General features: G+C 42.1%; 1 protein-coding gene across 1 annotated transcript in view; it reads right to left on the bottom strand.

The window, feature by feature from the left end:
- Positions 1-25,255, bottom strand: part of LOC144678739 (contactin-associated protein-like 2) — a 2,328,914-nt gene that overhangs the window by 127,133 nt on the left and 2,176,526 nt on the right. Inside the window, exon 21 of the mRNA XM_078538599.1 lies at positions 20,729-20,822. Coding sequence (XP_078394725.1) covers positions 20,729-20,822 — 94 coding nt within the window. The remainder of the gene's footprint in view (positions 1-20,728; positions 20,823-25,255) is intronic.

Here is a 25,255-nt window from a genome sequence, read left to right as displayed (position 1 = left end):
AACCCCATCTGGTTCACTAATGTCCTTTAAGGAAAGAAATCTGGTGGATATGTGACTCCTGATCCACATCTGTGTGGCTGACTCTTAATTACCCTCTGAAATGGCCTATCAAGCTACTCTGTTCAAGGGCAACTAGGGATGGGAAACAAATGCTGGTCTTCCCATGAAAAAATTTTAAAAACTCCTTCTTTCTCTATGTATTTCCATTGATCCCCCTTTAAAGTAGTTTAAAATAACTTACTAATGTTAATTTATTTTCCAGTTCTGCTTCCCATTTAATCCTCAGAGCCCCAGAGCTTGTTTTAAAGCTTTCTCATTTGTATTTATTATTTCTGGCCTTAGCCTTTGATAAATTAAATCCAAGTACATCTGAGGGTTGGGCAAGGCCATGAGCAGGGTAACTTTAGCTAATCATAGTCAGCTGTCTTACACTGTACACGTTTTGATTATTTCATCTTGTCTCCCTTTAGGCTTTTCTTCATTTTTCTCCTCTTCTTCTGAAGGCACTGAGTCAAAATAGGCTATAATTCTAAGTGTAAGTATTTCTTTGGTGTTGTCAAAGCTGAGCCTGGCCTTGTCCTCACTGGGGAGTGGGGACAGAACAAAGGATTGCTCTGATCACAATGTATAATTAAATTCAAAAAGGACATGCTTACAAATGTTGTTACACAAAGCATTGTAGCAATTCCTTCCTTCTGTTGAACACACATTGACAAGATCCAGTGAGGGTCACTGGAAGCCAATTGGGATGTGATTGTTGACTGACTAATCCCATGCTTTTAAAAAATTTATTTATTCTTTCATGGGATGTGGAAGTCACTGGCTAGGCCAACATTTATTCTCTATCCCTAATTACCCTTGAGAAGATGGCAGTGAGCCACCTTCTTGAACCGCTGCAATCCACGTGATGTAGGTACATCCACAGTGCTGTTAGGGAGGGAGTTCCAGGAATTTGACCCAGCAATGAAGGAACGGCGATATATTTCCAAGTCAGGCTGGTGTGTGGCTTGGAGGGGAACTTGCAGGTGGTGGTGTCCTCATGCATCCACTGCTCCTGTCCTTCTAGGTGGTAGAGGTTGCATGTTTCGCAGGTGCTTTTGAAGGAGCCTTGGTAAGTTGCTTCAGCGCATCTTGTAGATGGTATGCACTGCTGCTACTGCGTGTCAATGGTAGAGGAAGTGAATGTTGAAGGGGTTGGATGGGGTGCCAATCAAGCTCGCTGCTTTGTCCTGGATGGTATCAAGCTTGTGACTGTTGTTGAAGCTGCACTCATCCAGGCAAGGGGAGAGTATTCCAACACACTCTTGACTTGTGCCTTGTAGATGGTGGACAGACATTGTGGAATCAGGAGGTGAGTTATTCACCACAGAATTCCTAGCCTCTGACCTGCTCTTGTAGCCACAGTATTTATATGGCTGGACCAGTTCAGTTTCTGGTCAATGGTAACCCCCTAGGATGATGATAGTGGGATATTTAGCAATAGTACTGCCATTGAATGTCAAGGGGAGATGGTTTAGATTCTTCCTTGTTGGAGATGGTCATTGCCTGGCACTTGTGTGGCACAAATGTTTCTTGCCATTTCTCAGTCCAAGCCTGAATGTTGCTCAGGTTTTGCTACATATGGACATGGACTGCTTCACTATCTGAGGAGGTGCGAATGATGCTGAACATTGGGCAATCATCAGCGAACATCCTCACTTCTGACCTTATGATGGTGGAAAAATCATTGATGAAACAGCTGAAGATGGTTGGTCCTAGGACACTATCCTGAGGAACTCCTGCAGTGATATCAAGGCTTGAGATGATTGACCTCCAACAACCACAGCCATCTTTCTTTGTGTCAGGTATAACTCCAACCAGTGGAGAGTTTTCCCCCATTCTCATTGGCTCCAGTTTTGCTAGGACTCCTTGATGTCATACTCTGTGTTTATGTCAAGGTCAGTCACTCTCGCCTCACCTCTGGAGTTCAGCTCTTTTGTCCATGTTTGGCCCAAGGTTTTAATCAGGTCAGGAGTTCCATGGCCCTGGTGGAACCCAAACTGAACATCAGCGAGAAGTTTATTGCTGAGTAAGTGCCAATTGATAGCACTGTCGACGACATCTTCCATCACTTTACTGATGCTCGAGAGTAGACTGATGGGGTGGTAGTTGGCCGGATTTGATTTTTCTTGCTTTTTGTGGACAGGACATTCCTGGCAATTTTCCATATTGCTGGGTAGATGCCAATGTTGCAACTGTATTGGAACAGCTTGGCTAGGAGCGTGGCTAGTACTGGAGCACAAGTCTTAATACTATTATCAGAATATTGTCAGAGTCCATAGCCTTTGATATCACGTGGGGTGAACTGAATTGGCTAAAGACAGGCATCTGTGATGCTGGGGTCCTCAAGAGGAGGCTGAGATGGATTGTCCACTCAGCAGTTCTGGCTGAAGATGGTTGCAAATGCTTCAGCTTTGTCTTTTGCACTGATACATTGGCTTGACCTTCATTCAGGATGGGGATCTTGGTGGGGCCTCCTCATCCAGTTCGTCATTTAATTGTCCACCACCATTCACGATTGGATGTCCTGTGTTGTCGCTTCACCAGGTTGACACCTCATTTTAGGTATGCCTGCTGCTGCTCCTGGCTCCTGAACTCTTCTTTGAACCAGGGTTGATCCCTTTGATGGTAATGGTAGAGTGGGGGATATGCCGGCCAAGAGGTTATAGGTTGTGGTTGAATACAGTTTTACTGCTGCTGATGGGCCACAGCACCTCACGGATGCCGAGTTTTGATTTGCTAGAATTGTTCGAAATCTACCCCATGTAGCATGGTGGCGGTGCCGCACAACATGATGGAGGGTATTCTCAATGTGAAGATGAGTCTTCATCTCCACAAGGACTGTGTGGTCGTCACTCCTACCGATACTTAGGCACAGAGGCATCTGTGACAGGTAGATTGGTGAGGGCGAAGTCAAGTAGGTCTTTCCCTCTTGTTGGTTGTTACACAATTGTCATTCCAGATCATTGTCAATGCCAAGTGGTCCATTCGGTTTCATTCCTTATTGACTTTTCTGTAGTGGTTTGATACAACTGAGTGGTTTGCTAGGTTATTTCGGAGGGCATTTGTGAGTCAACCACATTACTGCAGATTTGGAGTCACTAATTCAGTGTACTGAAACCATTTGGTGTGCTCAGTGCTGCATTGGGTAACTCACCATGAACCAGGGATTCAACCTTAGACCTAAATGTTCTGTATGATTTACGTGGGCAGTGAATATACAAACTGAGTTATTTAGCTTGCTCTGCACTCTTTCTAATCCACCATAACATTAAAAGTTCAATCTAAATTGTTGATGGCTTTTTTACTCCTTGGCAAACAAATCATCAGCAATCGTATGAGTATAAAGTCTGAGGTTGTCATGCTGAAGTTGTTTAGTGCTCAGTCAGGGTCCCTTGATACTGCACTCAGTTCTGATCATTGAGGCACACAGGAAATGTTCTAAACTTGGAAGCAGCACTGACAGGGCTATGAAGTTGCTTAGAGAACTGAATTATGAAGAAAGATTAGAAAAACTTGCATCCTTTAGGCTTGAAAGAAGTGGAATGAGAGAGGGTGTCAAAGAGCTATAGAATATACTAAATGGAATAGAAAAGGCTAATTAAGTGCATTAATTCAAATTAAACCACAACTGCAGAACGGGCAACAAATTGGTAAAAGACAAGCTCGATCAGGGCTAATGCCAGGAAACATTTATTCACAATAAGTCTTCCAGTTAGGGTAATCGGGGAGAAAGCTCTGAAGCCATTCAGGAGGTAGTTAGATGCAGTAATGGAGGCACTGTATGTCTCAATGGAGGGGTGAGCTAAATAAGCTGAATGGCCTCTCTCATCTCTATTTGTGATATTTTACAAAGAACAAGCTAAATACAGATTTCTCCTGCTTCCCATGTGCAATGTATGAAAGAAATGATTAATGTTACCAGCTGGTTTTCTATAGTGCATGGCAGCACATAATTTTGCACTGAACTTGTTTTCATGAGCAACCCATTGAAATGAAAAAAGAACACTTTTCCATTGTAGAGTCCCTATTAAATTGTAAAACCAGTGAATATTCTCAATATTTCTTAAATGATTACAGTGATGATACAATTACAATTGTAAAATAGACACTGATGAACATGTTTTGATTATAAGGCTGTTTAAATTAGTATTCAAATTCATATTATTAGCAGTCTTACTTTTGATAAAGTAATCCTTACAAACTGCTGTGTTCATGTTTCAGTAAGAGAAGCACTCAGGATTTTATTCAACTGTGTCTTGGTGTTGACTTTGACAGTTATAACCAGAAAAAAAAATCACAGAATCTTTACAGTGCAGAAGGAGGCCATTTGGCCCATCGAGTCTGCACTGGCTCACTGAAAGCAAATTCTACCCAGTCCCACTCCCCTGCTTTATCCTCATAACCCTGCATATTCTCTCTTTTCAGATAGTAATGCAATTCCCTTTTGAATACCCTCTCAGGAAATTCGTTCCAGACTCCAACCACCCTTTGGGTGAAAAAAATTTTCCTCACATCAATTTTACTCCTTTTGCCAATTATTTTGAATCTGTGCCCTCTAGTTCTTAATTTTCTCTTGAGTGGGAACAGTTTCTCACTATTTACCCTGTCCATACCCCTCAGGATCTTAAATACCTCTATTAAGTCTCCTCTCAGCCTTCTTTTCTCCAAGGAAAACAGTCCTGGCCTCTCCAATCTATCCTCATAGCTACATTGCACTTATCCCTGGAATCATTCTTGTGAATCTCCTCTGTACATATTTTCTTCAATGTCTTTCACATCCTTCCTCAAGTATGGCATCCAGGTTTGGGCGCAGTACTCTAGATGAGGCCTAACTAGTGTCTTATACAAGTTCAACATGATCTCCTTACTCATGTACTCAATGCTCCTATTAATAAAGCCTAAGATACATTAATATGTTTAATATGTTTGTATATGTCTGCTTACCCACATCAAATTAAAAATTTGTTCCTCAATATTTAAGATTTGTATTAGCTTTGAGGAAAGACAAAATGCCAGAACTAATGTCCTGAACACAAAGGTAGACTCTACTAGCCTTCAGATTTAATATCTGAAAATTTTCTGCATGATGTAATTATTTGTGGCAACTCAATAAAGATATGACTTAATGCGTTGAGCAATCCTGTGATTAGTGTATTTCTCAGGATGTTTTTGACATGGTCTAGTAGAAGAGCAACATTCAGTTGAATAGTAAGATTAATAAGCCTGACAAGAAGTCGCCAATAATTTCAGATTGAGAAATAATTGCATTTTCCTGACTTCTCATCAACTTACATCAGTCACATCAAATAGTTCAATGTGTAATTTTGCAAGACTTATAGGTTATATGTTATAAGGCTTTATTGAAGTTGTGAATGGATTTTCTTGCATGGCTCCTAATAGATCTGGAACGTGGCAGAATGTAATAAATGAATAACTTGATGAGAGAAGACCAAGATTCAACTAGTTTACTATCTATCATCCTGGAAATTGTATAATTGAATGATAATGGATCTTTTGATGAATCATAGCAAACAATTTCTATCAATTAGTCGACAACAGACTCAGACATCAGGCAAAAAGCATCCCCAGTGCTGGAAAGCTTTGGGAACCATAGGTCCAAAATCATGTTCCTGTAATATTACACTTACCATAAATCATATCTCAAATGACTGTACATCAAAACATTATCTTCTGAAAGAAATCAGAATTATTTGCATTTGAATTAATTAACACTAGCTGCTTCCATCATTTCCCCAAAGAAATCCATAGATCGACTACTCAGTGAAATAATGAGCAGAATCTTCTGATCTTGCTGGTGGCGAGCTAGGAGGCAGGAAGAACATTAGGTGGGATGGTGGTATATAGGAACACTGCCGCCTTCCTGCCTCCACTAGAATCAAGTTCTGAACAGGAAGGCCTATGAACAACCTTCCCACCCCACTGCCTATTGAGGTCCTTAAGTGGCTAGTTAATGAGCACTTAACCCAGCTGCAGGAGGGCCTGTCGCCATGTGACATGTACAACAGCTAAAACTGTGTGGCCAGCTTGTCATCTCTAGTTGGAGGGGTTGGAGTCCCTTGATCAAAGGCACCCAGTGCCTGATGAAGGGACTGAACATCTGGAAGGGGAGGGGAGTGCTGAGAGCCACCCTCCTGCCTTTGCTGTTAACCCCCCTACAGCTTTCTCCCCAAGGCCCCCACCTGTGAACCCCTTGCACCATAGGCCCCCCACTTCATTACTTATCTGTTGTAGGGTGGCCGCGTTGTGCTATTAATGATAGAGTTGATTTGCAGACACTTCTTGGGTGGAAACATTAAGTTTATTTACAATATACTTAGCAGTAACTACATATGTGCTTTCAACTCCTACTCTAGCTCTACATTGACCACTGAGGTAGCCTGGGATACTCTCGTATTGGTTACTACAAATCATGTGATCTTGCCTAACACGTATTATTCTTAAAGGTACATTACACACTAGATAAAACCATAATTACTCCATAATTACATTCCTCCTCCTTTAACCTGGCTACACATATTATATTCACAAGTACATATTTTTCAAGGCAATGTAATATTTACACTGGGTAAGGAATTTACAAGTTCAGTCTTTCTGGTACTTTCCTGGTATGTGTGGAACTTCGCAGCTCCACAACTTCAGATTCTTTGTCAGGAACCTCCTTTTCTGGAGTTGCCTGAGCCTCAGGTACTTCGGTGGGCACTTGCAGTTCTGTAACCACAACTCTTACAGGAACATCAGACATGTCAGTCCTAGGTTGAGTATCCTCAACAGGAAACTCAGACCCACTCGTGATCACTGGTGGAACCAAATCTTGGTGATTTGTCTCTCTCTTCCTTAAATGGTCCAGATGTTTACGGATGATCTGGCCTGTGGAGAGCTTCAGTTGGAGATTGGTGACTAAGAGTTTAAGGGTTAAATTAAGGGTTAAATTCTAACTAAAGTCTAGTCTTTCTTCAATTTAGCAATTAACTAAAAGTTGCTGTTAGGGTTGGGAGAAGGTAAGTTTTAGACCTGAGAGGAGAGGCTAGCGAGAGCGGTATAAAAGGGTGCAAAAAACAAAGGCCGAGACTGGAGAGGAGAGGTTTACCTTCAGGACCTTCAGGCGGTGGAGTTCGAAGTGACGTCATGATTCAAAAAGTGACACGACGCAGGGGAGGCAGCTGATTGGTAAGTAGGGTCAGATGAGTACTTCTACTTCTACTTTTTCTACTAATTAAACTACTGCAGTCCATTAGCTTAAACAAAATAAGGTGAGGAATTTGGACTGTAGTGGGAGTGTTTGGAGCAGAATAAGGCCCCTAGCATAGTTAGTATTCTTTAAAGGGAGTAACTAATGAGCTCAATCTAAAGGGAAGTCATGGCATCAGAGCTCACACCCATGATATGCTCCTACTGTGCTATGTGGGAAGTCATGGACACTTCCAGTGTCCCTGGCGACCATGTATGCAGGAAGTGGAAGTGTGTCCAGCTGCAGCTACTGGCTAACCGCATTTCAGAGCTGGATTCATTGTGGAGCATCCACGACGCTGAGATTGTCATGGACAGCACGTTCAGTGAGGTGGTCACACCACAGGTAAAGACTGAACAGGCAGAAAGGGGATGGGTGACCACCAGGCAGAGTAGAGGAAGGCAGGTAGTGCAGGAGTCCCCTGTGGCCGTTCCCCTCTCTAACAGATATACCATTTTGGTACTATTGAGGGAGACGACTTCTCAGGGGAAAGCAGCAGGAGCCAAGTCCATGGCACCACGGGTGGCTCTGCTGCACAAAAGAGGAGGAAGAAGAGTGGCAGGGCTATAGTGATAGGGGATTCAAAAGTAAAGGGAACAGACAGGCATTGTTGCGGCCACAAAAGAGACCCCAGGGTGGTGTGTTGCCCCCCTGGTGCCATGGTCAGGGATATCTTAGGTTGCAGGGCATTCTGAAGGGGGAGGGAAAACAGCCATCGCGCATATTGGTACCAATGATATAGGTTAAAAAAGGGGATGAGGTCCTACAAGCTGAATTTTGGGAGTTAGGACATAAATTAAAAGGTAGGACCTCAAAGGTAGTAATCTCAGGATTACTACCAGTGCCACGTGCTAGCGAGAGTAGAAATAACAGGATATATCGGATGAATACATGGCTGAAGAAATGGTGTAGAGGGGAGGGATTCAGATTCCTGGGGCATTGGGATTGGTTCTGGGGAAGGTGGGACCAGTACAAACAGGACAGATTGCATTTAGGCAGGACTGCGACCAATGTCCTTGGGAGTGGTGTGGGTGGGGGGGGGGGGGGGGGGGTGTGTGTGTGTGTTTGCTAGTGCTGTTGGGGAGGATTTAAAATAGAATGGCAGGGGGATGGGAACCTGAGCAGGGAGACAGAGGAGGGGGAAACAAGGGTATAAATGAAAGACAGAAAAGTAAGAAGCAAAAGTGGAAGGCCGAAAAAACAAGGGCGAAAAACAAATGGGGTCATAGTGCAAAATAAAGCTAAGATGACTAACAAGGTTAAAAAGCCAAGTCTAAAGGCATTGTATCTTAATGCATGGAGCATTCGCAATAAGGTAGATGAATTAACAGTGCAAATAGATATAAACGGTTATACTATAGTTGCAATTATGGAGACATGGCTACAGTGTGACCAAGGATGGGAACTGAACATCCAGGGGTATTCAATATTTAGGAAAGACAGACAAATAGAGAAAGGAGGTGGGGTAGCTCTGTTAGTAAAGGAGGCAATAGTGAGGATGGATATTAGCTCGGAAAATCATGATTTGGAATCTGTTTGGATGGAGATAAGAAACACCAAGGGGCAGAAAATGGTGGGGGTTGTCTATACGCCCCCAAACAGTAACGGAGATGTAAGGGAAGGCATTAAACAGGAAATTAGAGATGCATGCAATAAGGGTATAACTGTAATCATTGGTGGCTTTAATCTACATATAGATTGGACAAGCCAAACTAGTAATAATACTGTGGAGGAAGATTTCCTTGAGTGTGTATGTGATGGTTTTTTAGACCAATACGTTGAGGAAACCATGGGAGAGCAAGCTATCCTAGACTAGGTGCTGTGCAATGAGAAAGGATTAATTAATAATCTTGTTGTGTGGTGTCCCTTGGGGAAGAGTGACCATAAAATGATAGAATTGCCCATTAAGATGGAGAGTGAATAAGTTGAATCTGAAAGAATCTGAAACTAGGGTCCCGAATCTAAATAAAGGGAACTATGAGGGTATGAGGTGCAAGTTGGCAATGATGGTTTGGGGAATACTACTAAAAGGGTTGACGGTGGATAGGCAATGGCTAACATTTAAGGAATGTATGCATGAATTACAACAATAGTTCCTGTCTGGCCAAAAAATAAAACAGGAAAGGTGGCTCAACCATGGATTACAAAAGAAATTAAGGATAGTATTAGATCCAAAGAGGAAACATATAAAATTGCCAGAAAAAACAGCAAGCCTGAGGATTAGGAGCAGTTTAGAATTCAGCAAAAGTAGACAAAAAGATTGATCAAGAAGGGGAAAATGGAGTGTGACAGTAAACTTGCAGGGAACATAAAAACTGACTGTAAAAGCTTCTATAAATATGTGAAGTGAAAAAGATTAGCAAAGACAAATGTAGGTCCCTTACAGTCAGAAACGGGGGAAATTATAATGGGGAACTCTATTTCGCCATCCATCCCAGGCCACCAATGATAGTTGTGTGCCATGGTCTTCATTCAGGAAACTCCTGGATGGGCACTGTGTAGTTCAATTAAAAGTGGCTCCCTTCCATTTGGAGGAGCCATCACTCGTGCTCACCACAATAAGATGCTATCCTGGCTGGTTATTTCATGTCTTCTGTTGAAGTATGGTTTCATTTCATCAGATACAGGTTACTGTGACCAACCATGTAGCACTTGTTTTCGTACCAGAGAAAGGAATGGGTCCCGACTTGTCCAGTCTCTGATCTGTTGAGCACATACTGGTGAAGAATCTAGGAAACTTAACAGCAAAACAAGTTCCTGTGGAACTGGGATGTGCTCATCATTTTCTTGTAAAGGCAAATGACTAAGGACATCGGCATTTGCAATTTGAATGCCAAGCCTATGTACAAAAGTGAATTTATATGTTGCCAGAATTAAGGCCCATTGTTGTATTCTTGCTGAGGCTATGGGTGGAATAGCCTTGTCCTCGCTAAACAAGCATAGCAATGGTTTGTGGTCTGAAATGATTGTAAAATTACAGCCTTGTATGTACTGGTAAACTTTCTTGACACCAAAGATGATGGACAGGTCTTTTTCTATCTGCGAGTATCCCTTTTCCGCTGCGATGAGCGTTCTTGATAAATAACCTATTGGCCGTTCCGTGCCATTGTCTATCCGATGAGAGAGCACTGCTCCCACTCTGTAGGGAGATGTGTCACATGTCAGCACCAATTCTTTCATCTGGTCATAATGCACTAATAGATTGGACGAGTACAACAATTGTTTCACTTTTATGAAAGCTTCTTTCTGGGGTGCCTCCCAAGATCAACATGGGTTCTTTTCGAGTAGAGAATGCAGAGGGGCCAGCACTGGAGACAAATTGGGTAAAAAATGTCCATAATAATTGATCATTCCTAGGAATTTGATTTGAGCTCTGAGGCGTTATTTGTCTCTTATGGCTCTCACTTTCTCCTCAACTGGGTGGAGGCCCTGTGAATCTACTCAGTCATCCACATAGATTACCTCCCTCACTTAGAAATTGCACTTTTCTTTTTTTAAATGCACTCCAGCTAGCAAGAAACGTTTTAAGACTTCTTCTAAGTTTGCCTAATGTTCTTTTTTATTGAATCCTGTCACCAATACATTATCTAAATAGACTACAACCTGGGGAGTCCCTACAGTAAGCTTCCCATTGTTCTCTGAAAAGTGGCACAAGTGGAAGAGGCACCGAAAGGCAATCGTGTTCATTGCTACAACCCTTTGTGGATATTAATTGTGACAGGTTCCCAGGAGGCATTATTGAATTCTAGTTGTTGATAAGCATGACTCATGTCAAGCTTCGTGTATGTTGTCCCTCTTGCCAGTTTGGCATACATGTCTTCCATTTTTGGAATGGGGTGCCTAGCTTAGCTACTTTATTAACCATCAGTTTGTAGTCTCCACAAATTTGGACGCTTTAGTCGGGTTTAAAGACGGAGACTATGGGTGCTGCCCATTCTGAGAACTGAACAGGTTGCATAATGCCCAGTTCCTCTAGTCTGTTCAGTTTAATGTTGATTTTTTCTCGCAGGGCAAATGGCACCAGTCCCGCCTTCATGAAGTGAGGGGTTGCTTCGGATCCACATGTATTTTGGCCTGAATTTTCCCCAGTTCGTCCTTAAAGGTGGTGACGTACTTTCCAAGTAGCTCTGGTAGCCCATTTACTCTCAACAGGAAAATTTCAGCCCATTCTAACTTGATCTCCTTTAACCAATTTTGCCCCAGGAGGCCTGGCCCTTCACCTGTTACCTCAATCAAGGGTAACTTTGCCGATTGGCTTTCATAATGGGCTTTTACTCTGCTTATGCCTTTTACTTGAACGTCTTCACCCGTATATGTTTTTAGCTTGGCACCTATTTTTTCTCAACTTAATTGATGTTCACCATTATTCAAATATCTGAAGGTATGTTTCCCAATTACTGTAGCGGATGCTCCTGTGTCTACTTCCATTCTAACAGGTTTGCCATTTACTTTCACTGTGACAAATATTGGTTCTGTCTTTCCAACTTTCAGATTCAACAATGAGTAAATGTCTGAATTTGTAGTTGTAGTTGTTTCAGGCTCTTCTACATTTAGATTTCATTGGGCTTCTTCTTTTGTTTACAGCCTGCTTGAATCTTTCCTTGCACTGCCTCATCATATGTCCATTTCTATGACAATAGTAGCATTCAATTTTTTTAAACTGCCAATTGCTAAAAGACTGGTTGTTTCCACCTCTATTAAAATTATTCTTCAATTTCGCTGCTAAGTTATTTTTCTTTATTCTTCGGCTAGCGGGGGCTGTTTCCTACTTCTCGAAGGAGCCTTGCTTTGTCATGCCTCTTTCAGCTGAGGTTTCCCACCCGATGTGAAGGACAGCGCCATTTTATGCACCCTGTATTGCTTTTGAATCTCTCACTGCATTTTCCATGGCCGGCGCTATCTCTAGCGCCTTCTCGAAATTCAGATTCACTTCGGACAATAATCTTTTCTTTCACACCACACACTAAACGATCTCTGAGCATGTCATTCAGATTTGTACCAAATTCACAATGTTCCGTTAGCTGCTTCAAATATGCCTTGTAGCATGCAATTACCTCACCCAGGCTCTACTTTGTGAATTAAACCTGAACCTCTGCATCGTGACTGAGGGCTTTGGTTGAAAATGACCCTTCATGGGGTCCACCAATACATTGACATTTTTCCAATCTGGGGCACTGGGTGCCATCAAACTTCGAATCAGACTGTAGGTTTTGCTGTCACAAGTACTCAAGAGGATCACTCGCATCTTCCCTTCGCCCGTAATCCTGTTTGTTTGAAAAAAAGAATGTGAGGCGTTCTATGTGTTGAGACCAATCATCTATGGCAGATTCAAAGGATCAATTCTCCCAAATTGTGGCAACTTGAGAGGGGATAACTTCTTTAATTCTAACAGAGCTTGCTACTTACAATCACTGGGCGAAGTACAGTGCCAATTTCTTTATAACTTGATTTCTTCTGTTCAATCCTGTTTTATCCTCATCATCAGTTTGTTGTAGGGTGGCTGAGTTGTGCTATTAATGATAGAGTTGATATGCAGACACTTCTCGGGTGGAAACTTTAAGTTTATTTACAATATACTCAGCAGCAACTACACGTGTGCTTTCAACTCCGACTTTAGCTCTACACTAACTGCTGAGGTAGCCCAAGCTACTCTCCTAGTGGTTACTACAGATCATGCGATCTTGCCTAGCAATTGCTTTCTTAAAGGTACATTACACACTAAATAAAACAATAATTACTACATTACCTGTGGCCTAGGTTGAGAGGTGATATGATTGCTGTTGTCAGGTTTGTAATATAGATCGTGACAAGCTGTTTAACTTTGCCCAGAACAGTCGAACTAGTAGACAAGGCCTGCACTTAAATGGGAGTGAAGGGGTGTGGAGTGTAAAATTCAAAACTATTCTGCAGAAATATTGGGCAGAATTTTATTGAGGCATTGGGGGTCTCCCCAGCCCACCCTCTTTTTCGGAATGCTCTTCAAACCACAAGCAATTCCATGATCTTGGAACTCTAGTAGGTGTTTTTCCTGCAGCAGCCACCAACTCCCCTGTGGCACTGCTGAGCGTGAAGCACAAGAGCTTCCAGCCTCTAATTGGCTGGCAGCTTTCAGTAGGTAAAAACTATGCTTCTGGGGTCTTGATTCCAGGGAAAGGCCTGCCAATGGTTTTGCCACTGCCTGATTGGCTTGTGGTTTGAAGGGCATTCCCATAAAGAGGGTGGGCAAGTGAGACCCCCGATACCTCAATAAAATTCTGCCCAATGTTTCTGCAGAATAGTTTTGAATTTTACATTCCACACTCCCTCACTCCCATTTAAGTGCAGGCCTTGTCTACTAGTTCGACTGTTCTGGGCAAAGTCAAACAGCTTATCATGATCTATATTACAAACCTGACATCAGCAATCATATCACCTCTCAACCTCAGTGGGACTTGTCTAATTTACATAATAGCTCATTATAATCCAACTTCCCCATCCTCTCAATCATTCTGGTTGCCCCTGATAACTTCTTCATTGCTATAATAACTTCTTTGTACTACAGGGAGTAATTGCTCTCGATAAAAGTGTCAGTTTTACCAATTAAAAATTCAACTAACGATGCAGTAGATCTTCTGATTGCCACAAAATCTTTTTTCAAAAACATCATAGGGATCAATTAAAACCAGTAAAAAGAATTTCTGGCAAAAAAAGAATGACACAAGCTAGTTCAACCGAAAAAACAGCAGAGGGCACTCTTTGCCACTACATAATAGCAACAATCAGTTTGCGGGGAGACAGTGGCATAGCAGTAATTTTACCGGACGAGTAATCCAGAGACCCAGGCAAATGCCTCGGGGACATGGGTTCAAATCCACAGCAGCTGGTGGAATTTAAATTCAATTGAACTGTCCCCAACTCCTCAGATACTCAAGCAGTCCATGTCCATATGTGGAAAGACCTGGACAATATTCAGGCTTGGACTGATAAGTGGCAAGAAACATTCGCACCACACAAATGCCAGGCAATGACCATCTCAAGCAAGAGAGAATCTAACCATTTCCCCTTGACATTCAAGGCTACAAGCGCAGGTCAGAGGCTGGGAATTCTGAGGCATGTATATCACCTCCTGACTCTGCAAAACCTGTCTACCATCTACAAGGCACAAGCCAGGAGTGTGATGAAATACTCTCCACTTGCCTGGATGAGTGTGGCTCCAATAACACTCAAGAACCTCGACACCATCCAGGGCAAAGCACTCCACTTGGAGCCAATACACCGACATAAACACTCACTCGTTCCACCACCGATACACAGTGGCAGCAGTGTGTACTATATATATGCACAACTCACCAAGGCTCCTTTGACAGCACCTTCCAAACCCATTACTTCTACCACCTAGAAGGACAAGGGCAACACAACCTCCACCACCTACAAGTTCCCTCCAAGCCACACACCATCCTAGGAATTATTCCTTCTCCCTTGCTGGATCAAAACCTGGAAATCCCACCCTAACAGCACTGTGGGTGTTTCAAACCATCTGGTTTGCAGCGGTTCAGGAGGGCGGCTCACCACTACCTTTTCAAGGGGCTTTGGGAAGAGCAGCAAATGTTGGCCTTGTCAGCCATGCCCACATCCCATTAAAAAAAAAGAATAATATAAAAAATCTCCCTCACATGGTACAATGAAATTGCTGTATCTCGCATTGATTTTTTTAAAAATCAGAGGAAACATCAAAGAAATCATATCAAAGGACTTCAGGGACAAGTGAAATCCAAACTGTTCAGTCATCTTTACTTCCCAATGTGTCCTTTGTCAGTTTTCATTTTGCAACTAATCTGTGCCTGTCACTTTATGAATAAAATGTACAGGATTGAAGGCAGCAGCCAAACAATTACCATCACACTCCTAGAGCATGTACATGTTTCTCTAGAGGATTCTTGAAACAAAATCATTTCACTCATTATATGTATTAAATGTATGAAGAGCAAAGAGTTTTCATTCTTGTTCTTTTCAGTGGAGCCAATCTGAAAAAGGACATAGAAAGATTCTAAGAGGATAAGTAAACTCAGAACTCCTGAAAAAATGCTCGAGCGTGTCCTGCCAGTCTTTTCCCCTCTCTCCTGTAGCTGCTGACCCATCCTAGGTAGGGTTCAATGGGCACTGGTTTCCATACATTACCTCACATAAGTAACCATTCTGCATGTATCAGACCATTTAGCCAATGAAAGCTTGACCTTACTTTCACTTGATCGCCATACATGCATACTTCACAAGTAAAGCTATTGGACAGTAGTGATCAAGGGCAGAAATCTGTTTGATTATTTTCCCCTCCGTAATCCAGGGGTCCTGTGGCCAACTGTAGTATCCCTGCACTGCCCTACTTGAAATCAGCTAACTCGGCACAAACCGGAAATTGAAAATAGGATCATCACAGTTTGTGTGGCTTAGCTTCATTTGAAGCAGTTTTCAGGAGAAGTTGCAAGCCATCTTTGCAAGGCAAAAAGGACTATGCACCATTATTGCAGGTACACAATTTAGACATAAATCTGTCCTGAAATGCCAATAATGTTTATTGTTGACAGAGACCTCTGATCCTTTACCAATAGGCACTATTATTGCTGCATTGATCAGCAGTCACACGAAATAAAAATACCTCATTAATTAACTTAGCCCATGTAGATGCTACATATTTATTCTACAATGACAGGGACAGACAGGAGGCCTGACTTCTATGATCCAGCACAAGTATTTATTATGCATATATACTGGTAATAATAAAATGCCCAATTGTTATCATGCTGGTTTTAAAGAATGGCAACCTCATCTGCACACTGAAGCTGCAGTTTCTATTCTGTCAGTGAGCACGTTTTTATAGCTCCAGATTAATCTTCTGCGCCTCACAGCGAAGAAGCATAAATCACTCATTAAGTTAAATATAAGTGAATGACAATGTTCTTCGAATATTTGGAGCTTGAAATCAGATTTGTATTTCAATCTCATCAATTCTGATAGTACTTAAATGAGAACCAGATGGTTTGAAATATTGGTTTCTCTTTCAGTGTTATTGGTACATTACCGGTTGCATACATCACAATTTTGACTTCGGCAAAAGTTAGTTACAATCCAGGATTTGTTCTCCTCAAAAATGTCACTATTATTCTAAGATTCGCTGTAATGCCAACCCCACCTTAAAGTTGCAGAAGCGACACTGACATTGATAATAGCACCTACGAAGGGCAGAATGGCCTACTACTGCTCCTACGTCTTAAGGGCTTATCCAGATTTTTAATCAATAAGGGAATCAAAGGTTACGGAGAAAAGGCAGGAAAGTGGAGTTGGGGATTATCAGATCAACCATGATCTCATTGAATGGCGGAGCAGATTCGATGGGCTGAATGGCCTAATTCTGCTCCTATGTCTTATGGTCTTACCACCAAATGAGATGGATTTCAAACCTGTCTTTAGAGCCTGCCTTTAAATGTACAACAACAACATGCAATTATTTAACTTACTAAAAAGTCCTAAAGTGCTTTGCAGGAGTGCAGTCAGGAAAAACAATTGTCACATAGCCAAATGAGGAGACAATAGGACAATGAAAAACAGCTTGTCAAAGGTTTTTAGTGTCTTAAAGGAGGAGGGAATAGGCGTCGTTGGCTAAGCCAGCATTTATTGCTCATCCCTAATTGCCCATGAGAAGGTGGTGGTGAGCCACCTTCTTGAACCACTGCAGCCCATGTGGTGTAGGTACACCCACTGTGCTGTTAGGGAGGGAGTTCCAGGATTTGACTCAGCGACAGTGAAGGAACAGTGATATATTTCCAAGTCAGGATGGTGAGTGACTTGGAGGGAACTTGCACGGGTGGTGTTCTCATGCATCTGCTGCCCTTGTCCTTCTAGGTGGTAGAGGTCACGGGTTTGGAAGATGCTGATGAAGGAGCCTTGGTGAGTTGCTGCAGTGCATCTTGTAGATGGGACACACTGCTGCCGCAGTGCGCCGGTGGTGAATGTGAATGTTGAACTTTGTGGATGGGGTGCCAATCAAGCGGGTTGCTTTGTCCTGGATGGTGTCAAGCTTCTTGAATGTTGTTGAAGCTGCAAGTGGAGAGTATTCCATCATACTTCTGACTTGTGCCTTGAATATGGTGGACAGGTTTGGGAAGTCAGGAGGTGAGTTACTCACTGCAGAATTCCCAGCTCCAGACCTGCTCTTGTAGTCACAGTGTTTATATAAAGTCATAGAGTCAGAGGCGTCTACAGCACAGAAAAAGGCCTTTTGGCCCATCTGTGCCAGTCAAACAAGTACCTAACTATTCTAACCCTATTTTCCAGCACTAGGCCCATAGCCTTGTGTGCCATGGCATCGCAAGTGCACATCCAAATACTTCTTAAATGTTATGAGGGTATCTGCCTGTATCACCCTTTCAGGCAGTGAGTTCCAGATTCCCACCACCCTCTGGGTGAAAAATTTCTTCCTCACATCCCCTCTAAACCTCCTGCCCCTTACCTTAAATCTATGCCCCCTGGTTATCGATCTCTCCACCAAGGGGAAAAGTTCCTTCCTGTCTACCCTATCTATGCCCCTCATAATTTTATACACCTCAATCATGTCCCCCTTCAATCTCCTCTGCTCCGGGGAAAACAACCCCAGTCTATCCAATCTCTCCTCATAACTAAAACTCTCCAGCCCAGGCAACATCCTGATAAATCTCCTCTGTACTCTCTCTAGTGCAATCACATCCTTCCTAAAATGCAGATTCCAGAACTGCACGCAATACTCTAGCTGTGGCCTAGCCAGCGTTTTATACAGTTCCAGCATAACCTCCCTGCTCTTATATTCTATGCCTCGGCTAATAAAGGCAAGTATCCCATATGCCTTCTTAACCACCTTATCTACCTGTCCCACTACCTTAAGGGACTGGTGGACATGCACACCAAGGTCCCTCTGATCCTTGGTACTTCCCAGGGTCCTACCATTCATTGTGTATTCCCGTGCCTTGTTTGTCTTGCCCAAGTGCATCACCTCATACTTATCTGGATTAAATTCCATTTGTCACTGATCAGCACATCTAACCAGCCCATCTATATCACAGAATCACAGAATCACAGTGCAGAAGAGGCCTTTCGGCCCATCGAGTCTGCACCGATACGTGAGAAACACCTGACCTACCTACCTAATCCCATTTACCAGCACTTGGCCCACAGCCTTGAATGTTATGACGTGCCAAGTGCTCATCCAGGTACTTTTTAAAGGATGTGAGGCAACCCGCCTCCACCACCCTCCCAGGCAGTGCATTCCAGGCTGTCACCACCCTCTGGGTAAAAAAGTTTTTTCTCACATCCCCTCTTAACCTCCTGCCCCTCACCTTGAACTTATGCCCCCACGTGACTGATCCTTCAACTAAGGGGCACAGCTGCTCCCTCTCCACCCTGTCCATGCCCCTCATAATCTTGTACACCTCGATCAGGTCGCCCCTCAGTCTTCTCTGCTCCAACGAAAACAACCCAAGTCTATCCAACCTCTCTTCATAACTTAAATGTTTCATCCAAGGCAACATCCTGGTGAATCTCCTCTGTACCCTCTCCTCCTGTAATCCTCCTGTAATCTAAGGCGATCCTCCTCACTATTTACCACCCCACCAATTTTCGTGTCATCCGTGAACTTACTGATCAACCCTCCTACATTCAAGTCTAAATCGTTGATATATGCCACAAACAGCAAGAGACCCAACACCGATCCCTGTGGAACTCCACTGGACACAGGCATCCAGTCACAAAAACACTCCTCGACTATCACCCTCTGCTTCCTGCCACTCAGCCAATTCTGGATCTAATTTGCCAAGTTACCTTGGGCTCTTACCTTCGTTATCAGTCTCCCTTGTGGGACCTTATCAAAAGCCTTGCTGAAGTCTAATGGCTGGTTCAGTTAAGTTTCTAGTCAACCATTGGACTTGGGTGTACAGGGCATAATTCCAAAGTTTGCAGATGATATAAAACTCAGTAATGTAGTAAACAATGAGGCGGATAGTAACAGACTTCAGGAAGACATAAACAGATATGAGAAACGGGCAGGCACATGGCAGATAAAATTCAAAACAAAGAAGTGTGAAGTGATACATTTCAGTAGGAAGAATGAGGAGAGGCAATTTGAACTAAATATACAATTTTATAGGGGTTGCAGGAACAGAGAGAGCTTGCAGGTGCATATACACGAAAGGTTGAAGGTGGCAGGATATGGTGAAAAGGCGGTTAAAAAAGTGTATGGGATTCTTGGCTTTATTAACAGAGGAATAGAATATATAAGCAAGGAGGTTATGCTAAACATTTATATAACCCTGGTCAGGCCTCAGAAGGAATATTGTGCTCATTTCTAGGCACCACACTGTAGGAAGGTTGTGAAGACCTTGGAGGGGATGCAGAAGAGATTTAATAGAATGGAATGAGACTTCTGTTATGTGGAGAGACAGGAGGAGCTGGGATTTGCTCCTTAGAGCAGTGAAGGTAAGTAGGAGATTTTAGAGAGATGTTCAAAATCATGAACAGTTTGATAGAGTAAATAATGAGAAACTATTTCAAATGGCAGAAGAGTTGGATTGAGAAAATTCTGCTTCATTGAATTTTTTTCTTGTCTCTCCCAACAAGCCGGTATTGTTCAATTAAAACCTGGATCTTGATTTGTGGTGGCAGCAAAACTGTCAGTGTTCGCTGTCAATACTCCACTGAAACTAACAGCAGCTTTGGCTGTCCGCACATGTGCAGAATAACATGGAAAACCAGAAGTTGCTGTCAGTGATTCTATGCTTCTTCAGAGATTATGCTGTTGAGAAACACGTCAGACTGCAATCAATGGCAAATCTTTGTACTGTTAAAAACTTCCACTCTTACATTGTTACTCTCATTTTAAAATCCCTTAAAAAAGTTGAATAAAGAGTAGCTGGGTTATTAACAAGGCACTAAGTTCATAATTACTGCTAAATGCTTCCACTGGTCCTGAAAAGCTAATTTTTGTACTTGTGAGATGTCAAATTTCGCCACTGTGACAAAATACATCCAAATATTTTAAAAATAATAATTTTTTTCTTAAAGTTTTCTTTATTTCAGCTTCTACCTTAATCCAATCATAATCATTTATTTCATTATCTAGAATTTTAAATTAAAAGTGAAAGGATTCAGGGCTTTAAACTTTCTAATTTTCTGTCTGTGTGAATACTTCAATGTGAATGTGCTTACCCCGTTTGCAAACATCGCTGCTGTTGAACATCAGGGGATCCCCTTGACTTGATGTCAGGTTTAAACTGCATTGGGAAAGGGAAAGTCCGCACCAGAGGTTGCTGGATCTTTGTGGGGCGTTTTTTTCAAGGTGGCTTTTTTTCAAGTGGCTGTGGCTTCCTCAAATGAATGCAAAATCTTGACTTGAGTTTTTTAAGAGGAGAAATATTTGTTCATACTGCTTGCACTTACCAACGACTCTCCCTAGGAACAGGGTCTTCAGAGAGTTAAACTTGATATCTGTAGTTGCTGGCATGCTGTAAGGTACTGCAGGATAATGGTCCAGCTGAACAAAGAATGAAAATAAAATATAAAAAACTTAGGTCACATTAAAATGATATTTAGGGGGAAAATTTGTTTGCCTGGCCCTGCCTCAGGTGGTGCTACACAGACTTAACTTGATTCCTCAGGGCCAGACAGTGCCACCAGATGCTACCTGTATGGATTCCTCATTGATAACATTGATGAAACCTATGCGGGCCATGCAGGTAGTGGCTTGCGGTCTTGACTGACTCCAAGCAATTGGTATAGGCTGTGGAACAGTGCTGGAAGCAAGGCTACACAAATGATTTTTTCCCCCTTATATTTATTAATTAAATTGTTGACACTCTTTCAGATCGGAAAATCAGAAAAGTCAACAATATAATACATGAACAATCATTCATACACTTTTTAATTACAATCTGCCTTTTATCCAAATGCGAAATATTATGGAATTTCCCAGATTGTTCTCTGTATGATTAGATCATGAAGGCTCTATAATGGCCTAACAAATGATAAGCAGGACACTTTCAGTAAATTTTATCGTAAATTGGTAACATGGTGAAATTCCTGCATAGCATTGAGTTATGTAAAAAGTTCCTTACATTAAGTAAATAATTCAAGTATAATTCTTTTTTGTGTATACATCTACATCTACATCTATTACATTACTACATTGAAACATAAGCTTTAATGAATTACATGTGACTTAATGTACATTACAGCAGTGATTTCAAAATTATTTAATTGGCTTGAAATCAACTGAGGTTTGAAAGACACTATATAAATGCAAACCTACTTTACATCTGATTATACAACTATTCTCTCTAGGTGGCAACCATGATATGAATTAATAAGGGTTGGCAACTAAATGGAAAGAATACATAGCAATGAGAAAACAACTTCAAATACTAGGCTCATATAAAGCACAATTGATTAAACAAAAACTTCTGTTTATCCATTGAAGCATATTTAAAGTGATTTATAATAGAGCTCTTTGATTGGCATAACCAAAAGTGACAATTAGTAGGACTTAAGTGCCAACTGGAGGTGTCATTCCTGGTTGAAGTTGCACTCCTCACAGAAGCACTCACCAAATCATTTTGCAATGAAAGTACAAAGTAATTATAAATGTTTTAGGGTAATTACATTTTTAACAGCTGCAATATTTTAATTATGTAATCTTTAAGATGTTTTTTTCTTGATGACATTTTTCTCATAATCTTTTCAGGTTCCTAAAACTAATGGAAAGTGTTTTCTGTTTGTGAGTATGTTTTGGGGGTGAAGTGAGAGGTGGAGAATGGGTAAAGGGGTAGATGGCTGGATATATTTGTTCTTTATAATTGTTGGTAGTAGCACATGCACTCCTGGGTAATGTATATGATGGTCAGATAGAAGTACCTATTATTCTATCCCAAAAATGATGCTTCACCACATTTTGCAGTAAAATCGAGCAAAATCACTGATTTGCTGATTAGTGCTGAGTTATGGATATCATGTAGGCTTGTCCCCTATGGGATGAGACTTGCTGCATTGAAGGCTGGAATTTTACGCCCCCACCCACCCCCTGGAGTGGGCTGGCAGGTGGGGATGGGTGTAAAATAGGATGGGGTGGCAGGCAACGCCATGCCCATCACCTTCCTGTCTCCACTGGTACTTTATCAGTGGCAGGGCAGTTGGCAAACATGCTGCCCACCCTTAGGCCAATTAATGGCCAATAAATGACTTCATGCTGCTGTGGTGGTCCACACCATGTGGCAAGGCTGCAAGGCCTGTGGGCTTGGGAGGGGTAGGTCCCTCCTCATCAGGCACTGAGTGGCCCACTGAAGGTACCCCCCCATCCCCACCAACTCCCCACCCTTGGTGGGGCTTACCTGACTGGCCTTGGGAAGCCCATTCCACTCACCTCGCTTCAGGCCTCCAGCAATGCTTCTGCTCCAGGGCCTTCTGCAGTCCCATTGATTGGCTGGCAGTTCCTGAAGGCAGGACATTCTGGGCTGAATTTTCATCTGGGTGTGGAGGTGCGTTTCAGTGCATGAATGGCCACACTGATTTTTTTTGGAGGAACTTTGATTTTCCTCCACATTCTTGATCCTGTGCCATTTTCTTCTGCCCTTTTTCACTGGTCAGGAATGCCTAGTTTGAAAGTGCACACTGTTCTCCGCTGGGGTCAGGTTCCCTGGTTTATATGGGGGATAAAAATTGGATTTCCTCCCACACACCATTTTGTCTGGTGATGTGGGGTTTTGGAAGCCCATTTAAATCATGCCTGGTTTTTGAGTTCGTGAAGAAATGGAAAATCTGCTGAGGAGTTAGGAACATTCTGGAAGGTAAATGTAAAATGTATTGACAGCTTCAAATGTCACTATTAGGTAATATATTGTAACATTGATGTGTTTTGATGCAGTAATTATCATAGGGATCTGTCCTTCAAAGGTAAGTTGATCTTTACACTGTCCAGCATTGTGTAATTATTCACATGCATTACAATACTTTACCAATGGAGAGAGTACTATAATTTATTGAAAATTTTAAGAAATCTGTTTTTTGCTATCATGTTTTTGTACTCTGATTTAATTGCACTGTCAGATCTGGCTGTTTTAAAAATAACCCTGTTTCTGAAGGTAGAAAAAATAGTCTGCACCTGCTCCCCCTTCATTGATTGACAGGCACTCCGCTTTAAAATGGAAATGGCCTTCTCTCTGTCAGGGGACCTGGAGGATTTTGTTATGCCAGCTGGTCCATTATGAATGCTTGGCTGGGTTTCAAAAGCTTAAGCTTAGTAAGTGGTTTTTATCAATGCAGGAACTATTTAAACTTTTATGAGTGTATAGTAACAGATTATGTTTTTGATGTGGTTTCTTGTTGTAACCTAGTAGGCACTTAAAGGATTACAACTCTTTTTGTCTGGGTTTTTGGTCTAGTATCCATGATAGTGAGTTTGATTTCAGGGTTTTCTTAGATTGTTAGCGGTTTAATGGTTTTCTGATTAGTTTAAAATAATTCCTATTGCCATTGCTATTGGATGGCTCCTGAGAACTGTACTTACAGAAAACTGGGTGAATGGCAATGGACGATACATGGAGGGGAGTAGAGGTGGCATGGGGAATATGGGGTGGCATGGAGAGTACAGAGCTGGCTCGGGATGGCATTGGGGTGGGTGGTGGGGTGAGGGGTGAGGGGTGAGGTTTAGGGGGCCTTTAAATGATGTTGTGAGCTGGCTGCCTAATTAGAGAATCAAGGCATGCCTTCTAACCGGCCTGCCTTCGCACCCACAATCCTCACACACTCCATCACGGCCCACAAAATGTACTGTGAACTCGACCACTGTGTGAAAAGATGAAAATCCCTTGTAAAGTCACACAGGGCTTGGGTGTGCATTTTGCAAGCTGCGGAAATGCGTAGGTCAGGAAAATTTCCAAAGTCCAGATGAAAATTCAGCCCCTTGCCTCAGGGTTGCAAAAATCATGATTTCAAGCAACTAATTGTGAATCTCCAGAATGTACTGGTCGACTTACTCTGTTCTGATTATTTTTGAGAACCTGCCGGATTTGCACATTAATTACTCATTCAACTCGCCTGAGTAAATTATGTCTGGTACTGAAGAGTGTAAGTATCCATTTAACAAAATGATAATTGTTAACGCAATGCCAATCAAACTCTCTGGCCCAGAAAGATAACAATTTCAATGGTTTAATCTTATTCCTACATTGTTGTCAGAGATTTTAAAAATGCCAAATTTAAACTTTCTACATATTTTTCATACTTTTCTTTTCCGCCTCTCTTTACTCCCTCTTTATCTAAGCTTTCTTTCCCTATCTATATTTTTCTTTCTGCACCTGATATGACTCAAATTCACCCTCCTTCTCCATTTTTCTTATTTCTTTGTCAATCCTTAAATTTAATTGATTAATGAGATAGAAGGCCGGTCCTGCTGTTCACTAAGGTCCCAGGTGCTCTGTTGACCTAGCCATGTTATAACTGGCTCACCCTTTCAGCAAGTTACAATGCAAAAGGTGAAGACACAGCTGAATCCCACTTTCCAGTTCCTGGTCCATAGCCCTGGAGGTTTACAGCACTTCAAATGCATGTACAAGTTTTTTTTTTACATGTAATGAGGGTTTCTGCCTCTACCATCCTTTCAGGCAGTGAGTTCCAGACACCCACCATCCTCTGGGTGGAAAAAAAATCTCTTCAACTCCCCTCCAATCCTCTGCCAATTAGTTTAATTCTACGTTCCCAGTTATTGACTCTGTTGAGGAAAATAGGCCCTTCTTATCAACTTTACCCAGGCCCCTCATAATTATGCACCTCATCCCAGCCTATCTTCTCATAGCTAAAAATCTCTATTTTTGACAGCATTCTTGTAAATCTCCCTGTACCCCTTCTAGTGCAATTATATCTTTCCTGTATTGCAGTGACCAGAACTGTACGTAGTACTCCAGCTGTGGCCTAACT

The sequence above is a fragment of the Cetorhinus maximus genome, chromosome 3, assembly GCF_964194155.1.
Source record: "Cetorhinus maximus chromosome 3, sCetMax3.hap1.1, whole genome shotgun sequence".
NCBI lineage: Eukaryota > Metazoa > Chordata > Chondrichthyes > Lamniformes > Cetorhinidae > Cetorhinus > Cetorhinus maximus.
Note: the sequence above shows the minus strand (reverse complement) of the source record. Positions and strands in the feature narration are given on the sequence as shown.